At 35.6% G+C, this 7268-nt stretch overlaps 1 protein-coding gene across 1 annotated transcript in view; it reads left to right on the top strand.

Moving 5' to 3' along the window:
* Window positions 1-7268, top strand: part of LRPPRC (leucine-rich pentatricopeptide repeat containing) — a 138741-nt gene that overhangs the window by 23731 nt on the left and 107742 nt on the right. The window contains exons 9-11 of the mRNA XM_012653791.1: window positions 286-431; window positions 679-784; window positions 867-974. Of these exons, the coding sequence (XP_012509245.1) occupies window positions 286-431; window positions 679-784; window positions 867-974 (360 nt within the window). The remainder of the gene's footprint in view (window positions 1-285; window positions 432-678; window positions 785-866; window positions 975-7268) is intronic.

Consider the following 7268-nt stretch of genomic DNA (forward strand, 5'->3'; position numbering starts at 1 on the left):
AAAAAAAAAAAAAAAAAAAAAATTTGAATTGCTGTTACATGATGGAAAGGGCATTCCCTAATGATAGGGAATTGTGGTAGGTGAACATAGGACTCTTAAAGTCAGCTTAAGCTAAAAAATATGAGTTAATGAATACATGAGGATATTTTGATTTAAAAGTGTTTTTTTATTTTTATTTAAGCAGACATATCCCTTTGATGTTTGCAGTTTCTGTCTTTAGTATTGGTTGCAGTGTAAAAATATTGTCCAGTTCAATAACAAAAGATGTCTTTGTTTTCTTCCCAGATGCAATGAATCTCATTTTGCTTTTAGTCACTGAAAAATTGGAAGATACAGCATTGCAAATTTTACTAGCATGTCCTATATCAAGGGAAGATGGTCTGAGTGACTTCGGCAGTTTCTTTTTACAACACTGTGTGACTATGAATACGGTATTCTGTCCATTTTTATTTTGTAGATAGTGTAATTGGCAAAGAAATGAGATTCTTTAAAAGAAGATTTCTGAGATTAGACCAATTATAAACATTTTAAAAACCTTGTTTTTGTGTTGCAAGATTTGGGGGAAGAACGAGGATGAGAGATTTAAATTTTTCATCCCAACAGTGGTATAATATTTGCAGCAGGTCAAACGGTGGGATATTTGCCAGTCTAGCTGATGTGGTGACTTTTTTCCCATAGCCTGCAGAGAAGCTGACGGACTACTGTAGGAAGTTAAAGGAAGCCCAGATGCACTCATCTCCTTTGCAGTTCACCCTCTACTGTGCTCTACTACACAATAAAGCTGGTACTATATTCTTATAGTTAAAACCAACATAAGTTAACTTTTGCTGAGATAGCTTTGTGATATTTTATGATATCTCTTTCAGATTTGGCAAAAGCTCTAATGAAGGCTATGAAGGAAGAAGGTTTTCCTGTCAGAACTCACTATTTCTGGCCGTTGCTAGTTGAACATCAGAAGAAGAAAAATGCTCAAGGTTAGATTTTGCTTTTTACCGATTTATAGTGGTTCAGAGAGCCACTGTAACGGTTTGTACACATATCTAATGGAATTCTTTGGGAAAGCACACTTATTCCTGAGTATTAGATATGAGAAAATGGAGTAGTTTTAAGTTATAGTAAAGTATTATGTAAGCATTTTAAAAACAAAACATGGATTTCTTTCATCTTAATTTCATTTCTTAATTCATCTCTGATCTTGATAATTCAAACTTTGAGTGCAGTTTTGAACAGTTCATTATTTTTACGTTCTTAAAAATATTCTTTAGTTCTTGATATTACATGTAGTGTTTGAAATTAGTTTGTCTAGCCTTCATACAGATAAAGTTATATATAATCAGATTCATGAGAATAAAGAGTATGGCCATTTTCTCTGTGGACCAATCTATTTTTTAACTGAGCTTAGTTACAATAATAGGAAAGGCAGGAAAACTTTTATTGCAAAATGAGTACTCATGACCTGACAGCCTGCTGATTGAAGGACAGAAATGTTCAATCTTTCAGGTTCTTAAGTACGTTTAAGCATTTAGCATACTTTTCCCTTGTACACATGGGATGTCTATAGGATATGAATAAGAATTGAACAAATATTAAATTTTAGAGTACAGTGTCTAATTCTTTGGTTTGCATTACTGGTAATTCAGAAAGAGTAGTCTCATAAAAAGATGCTTTTAACAGAAGTACTTTCCCCTTGGGGAAACAAAAAATGGTCTTTTTCATTTTATCTCGCAGTATAATGTGCTTTGGAATGAGATGCAGAGTTGTTAGTGTGACATTGGGTGACAAACAAAATGCACAAACAACAAAAAAAGTGCTTTTAGCAGACTTTCATGTTGCAATTTTATTTTAAATATATAGCCGTCTTCTAGTTTAAAGGAAATAGTGAAACAAGTATTCCCTAATTGTTTCTGGCTATAAAAGTCTCTAAATCCTTTTTAGAAAAATCTTTGTGAAAACAATATGCTAGTTGATTAACTCTTTGTATATCCTCCAGTTCTGAAAGCTCCAAAAGGTAACATTTAACCCAGTATTTTTGAACCACACAAAGTCTATCATTCCATCAGACTCTTTGGGCATGTTAGTATCGTTCACCTTTACACAGGTATGAGAATACTTTTGGTACCCTGTTTGAAATGTTTGTTTGTTCATCAAGTCAATTTGCTTTCCTCAACCGTATCACCATAGACTTGAATTGGTTACTACATTTTTACTACTTAGTAAACATGAAAGAATTTAGGTAATTTCTTTCTGTAATTGTAGTAGAACTAGTAGAAAATGGGCTTTATCTTAACTCCATCTTAGCTCATCTCAGAATTTCAACAAGGTATCAAAGGCACATTACATTAATGAAAGAACTGAGAGCTGCAGGGAGTTTCGGTGACTGACCCTAGGTTCCACATCTAGCTGTCAGTAATGCTGGGATTAGAACAGAAGATTTCTGTCCTCCGATTTAAATAATATTTTTATACCATAACACCTTCATATTAGACTTTTGTAAATATTGCACTGTATTTATTTTATAAAAATTGTTAGCCATTGTTTAAAATTTAGGTACCAATTTTTACATTAAGGACATTTCAAAAAGAGGTTACCACCTTTTTTAATCAATGAAGGCTTTATCTGGAAAAATAAAATCTTACGCTTTATTGAGAAAAGTGACTGGAAGGGTGTAAGAGATTTTCTGTATTACAGTTTTTTAAAATTCTTCTTTTAAAAAATATTCTCTTGCCAGGAAGTCCTGAAAGATAGTAAAGTATATATTCCATAATCTTCTTTATGTAACAGGGGAATGGCTATATGTATTCTATACAGTTTCTTTAGTGTAAGTTAAGTCAATGAAATTCTTAATTCGTTCAGTGACAGTGTTCTTTGTCCAGTGAAAGTCCTGTGTAAACTGGTAGAAATAACAGAAGAAAATAATGGATGCAATGATGGAAGATGTACAGGAGTATTTCGTGATTAATAAATAAAACCCTACAGGACATCAGAGAAAGATATTTGGAAGTCAGATAAAACTAAACCAAGAGTTTTCAACAGTAGGATAATCAAATTTCTATTGAATTTTTCTGGCTGCAAGGTTAGCCATCACCAACCTCTAAGAAAGATTTTTATAATGACTTCCTCATGGTTCATCTTACTAGTATTTTTCTCTATGGCACAAGTAGAAGAGTTGCCACTTAGAATAACACATTTCTAGTCAGTTGGCCTGACAGAGAGGAAATAACTCAGAATTAGTAGGGATCTGTATTCCTTGGTATATTAGAAAACAAAAAAATAAGAATGCGAAAGGAGTATAATTTATAAGGAAGGGCTGATCTCAAAGCCTAAATGCCAGTTGAGTGAAGTGGTTGACTAGAGGAAGCATTTTTCAAAGAGTGATAGATAGCCCCTAATAAAAGTGAGTGCCCAGGGTAGAGTAGGAAGTCATCTGGAGCAAAAAACATAAGTGCTGAAAGTTGTTCAAATAAGTCATGTATCTTTCCCAATAGTTTACACTATTTTAATTCGGATAAAACCTTTTAAACTGAGACTTTCCTCTAGATTTATAGACTTTCTCTTGGCTACATCGAAATATTTTTATTGGATTGTTTATTTAGTCTTAGTTCAGATTTCCTAAGTTTACAGAGGTTGGGAAATCCATTTATATCTAAGTTAATAATATAAGATTATTTTAATCTTTTTTATTTTAAAAAGAAATGTGAGTTGTATTTTTTATGAGAATTTATGTAGGTATATCAGATCAATCACCTTTCTCCTTCTTATTGGTAAGTGCTTCCCTCCTCCCCTCTGACGGTAGTTATTGAAGTGAGTATCTTTGTATGCTCCCCTAGGATGCCTGAGGGAATGACTGAACTTACCTTAGCAGAAGGCTTCATCCAAGATTTTCTTAAGCCTGCTTTAGTTTCAGTGAGAAAGATAATGTAAGATGGCCTGGCACGGTGGCTCAGGCCTGTGTAATCCTAGCACTCTGGGATGCCAAGGTGGGAGGATTGCTTGAGGTTAGGAGTTCAAGACCAGCCTGAGCAAGAGTGAGACCCCATCTCTACTAAAAATAGAAAAAATCAGCTGGACATGGTGGTACACACCTATAGTCCAGCTACTCGGGAGGCTGAGGCAGGAAGATTGCTTGAGCCCAGGAATTTGAGGCTGCAGTGAGCTATGATGATGCCGCTGCACTCCAGCAGGGGCAACAGAGCAAGACTTTTGTCTCAAAAACAAAGATATGTAAGGTAAAAATGCCAACAACACAGATCATCTAAATGAGCAGAATGCACTTCTTCCCCTGGTAAACAATATTGGGACAATGAAGAATTAAGAGCATGAAAGGTATTTGAGGCATAGAAGATGGATTGTCTATCTGCAATCAATTTTTTGGCCTGTTTTCAAACATTAAAAAATCTGTCATCTGAGAAACTTAAAAATTATTGATTAGAGCATTTGGATACAGCTAACAAAATTGTCATTATTGCTACTGTAAACATTTATTTAGTAGTTTTAGGATTAAACACATATTTTTCCATTTAATTTTAGTGACCGCCCTAAGAGGTAAATAGGGAGCTTTATTATCATCATTCCTATATTATAGACAGGGAACCACTAACAGTCACCTTTTGGTGGCAGAACAAGGACTTGATCCCACTTCCTTCTGATTCCAGGAAAAAGTATATGTTTTAGCATTTTTGTAGTGTTTCAGGCACCTGCCAGCAATTAGGTGTCTTGGTTTCTCATTCAAGTTCTGCATGTGGTCTTGGAGAAATCACTTTACACTTTTGTTAAAATGAAGATTAGTTGACTTCCCCTCCTTTTAATTCTTCCTTTTTTTAATTGAAAAAAATTGTATATATTCAAGGTATACAATGTGATGCTTTGATATATGGATACATTGTATACTGGTTATCATAGTCAAATAAATGAACACATCCATCACCACCCATAGTTAGTTACCATTTGTGTGTGTGTGGAGGAAGGTGAGGGCACTTAAAATCTGTTCTCTTCTTAAATTTCAAGTAAATAACACAGTATTTTTGTTTGTTTGCTCATTTGTTTTTGAAACAGGATCTTGCTCTGTCACCTGGGCTAGAGTGCAGTGGTGTCATCAAAGCTCATTGCAACCTTAAACTCCCAGGCTTAAACTCAAGCAATTCTCCTGCCTCAGCCTCCTAAGTAGCTGGGACTATAGGTGTTACACCTGGCTAATTAAAAAAAAATTTTTTTTTTTTGTAGAGATGGGGGTCTCGCTTTGTTGTCCACGCTGGTCTTGAACACCTGGTCTCAAGCGATCCTCCTGCCTCAGCCTCCCAAAGTGCTAGTATTAACAGGCATGAGCCATGCACTGGCCAACAATACTGTATTATTAAGTATAGTCACCATGCTGTATATTAGATCCCTAGATCTTAATTGGCTTATAACAGAAAGTTTGTACCTTTGACCAACATTTCACTATTTCCCCCAGCCTCACCCTAGTCCCTGGCTGTCCTTCTTTTTATTTCTGTGAGGTCACCTGTTTTTTAGATTCCTCATATAAGTGAGATCATACAGTATTGTCTTTCTGCGTCTGGCTTATTTCACTTGATTAATTGACTTCTAAAGTCATCTCCAGCTTTATTTACATAGAGAAGCACCCCTGCTCCCACCCTCAATAGAGTTGAAAGCCTTGTTAATATAGTTTACTATGCTGATCTAAGCTAAGTTGTAATATTGATAATTCTTTTTGTTCAGAGTGTTATAGTTCTGTTACTCTGTTGTTTTCAATCTTAGCCTAGGCCTAGATCACAAGAATTTCTTCCATACTTGCAGATAGTATTTCAGTTCTTGGAACTTTGCTTCCATCCATTCAATAGATACGGACTCCTATAGGTCAGACAATTGTTCTATTCATTGAGTGCTTTGACCCATATTGCCTTGTGTAGTCTATGGATGGTAGTTAGAAAGATTAAGCAAAGCAGTGTGTGTAAAAGTGTCTAGAAGACACAATTCCTGGCATTTTGCCATTGCTTATATGTAAGCTAAGAAATTATGGTTCAAAAAGGTGACGCTACTTGCTCAGATTTAGACTGCCATTGTATGACAGAACCAGGGTGGAAAGCTTAGTCTCTTTAAACTCCAAAGCCTGTTTTTTTGTCACTTCTTCAGAGTATCTCATCAGAAACTTAGCTGTTTACTTTAAGTCATAGTCATGAAAACAACGATTTCTGGTCAGAAAGGACACTTAGGACATTAGATCACCGCAATAGTATTAGTAGTCATTAAAAAGCAATTTATGGCCAGGCATGGTGGCTCATGCCTGTAATCCCAGCACTTTGAGAGGCTGAGGCAGGAGGATCCCTTGAGCCCAAGAGTTCGAGGGTACAGTCAGTTATGATTGCACCACTGTACTCTAGCCAGGGTGACAGAGCGAGAGACCCTTTCACAAAAACAAAAGGAAAAAGAAAGAAATCCTGTCATTTTTGAAAACATGGTAAACCTGAAGGACATTATGCTAAGTGAAATAAGCCAGACACAGAAAGACAAATACTGCATGATCTTACTTATATGTGGAATCTTAAAAGTTGAACTCTTAGCAACAGAGAGTAGAATGGTGGTTACCAGGGACTGGGGGCCGAGGGGAAAGAGATGTTGGCGAATGGGTATAAACTTCCAATTTTAGATGAATAAGTTCTGAAGACTTAATGTACAGCAATGGTGACCATAGCTAATAATGTATACTCGAAATATACTGACAGAGTAGGTCTCAGGTGTTCTCACCCCACACAGAAAATAGTAACTAGCTGAGATAATGGATATGTTAGCTTGATTGTGGTGATCGTTTCACAGTGTATACGTATATCAAAACACCATGTTGTTTATTTATCTTAAAATATATACAATTTTTGTCATTCATGTCAATAAAGCTGGCTGAGGGAAATAATTAACCTGGTATCTTCAAACTTCAGAGGTTTAAATGTATTTTTCAAGATGTAAAAATAATAATGCAGAAAACAACAGCCCAAAAATTAGAGCAAGTTTTAGGTTTAAGTCTTCAATCCATTTTGAATTAATTTTTGTGTATGGAATAAGGTAAGGGTCCAATTTCATTCTTTTGTATATGGGTATCTAGTTTTCCCAGCACCATTTCTTTTTTTTCTTTGTTTTGTTTTGTTTTGTTTTGTTTTTGAGATAGAGTCTTGCTATATTTCCCAGGCTAGACTCGAACTCCTGGGCTTAAGCGAACCTCCCACCTCAACCTCCCCAGTAGCTGGGACTATGGGTGCATGCCTCCATACCTGGCTCCA

The sequence above is a fragment of the Propithecus coquereli genome, unplaced genomic scaffold, assembly GCF_000956105.1.
Source record: "Propithecus coquereli isolate 6110/MARCELLA unplaced genomic scaffold, Pcoq_1.0 Scaffold43, whole genome shotgun sequence".
Taxonomy (NCBI): domain Eukaryota; kingdom Metazoa; phylum Chordata; class Mammalia; order Primates; family Indriidae; genus Propithecus; species Propithecus coquereli.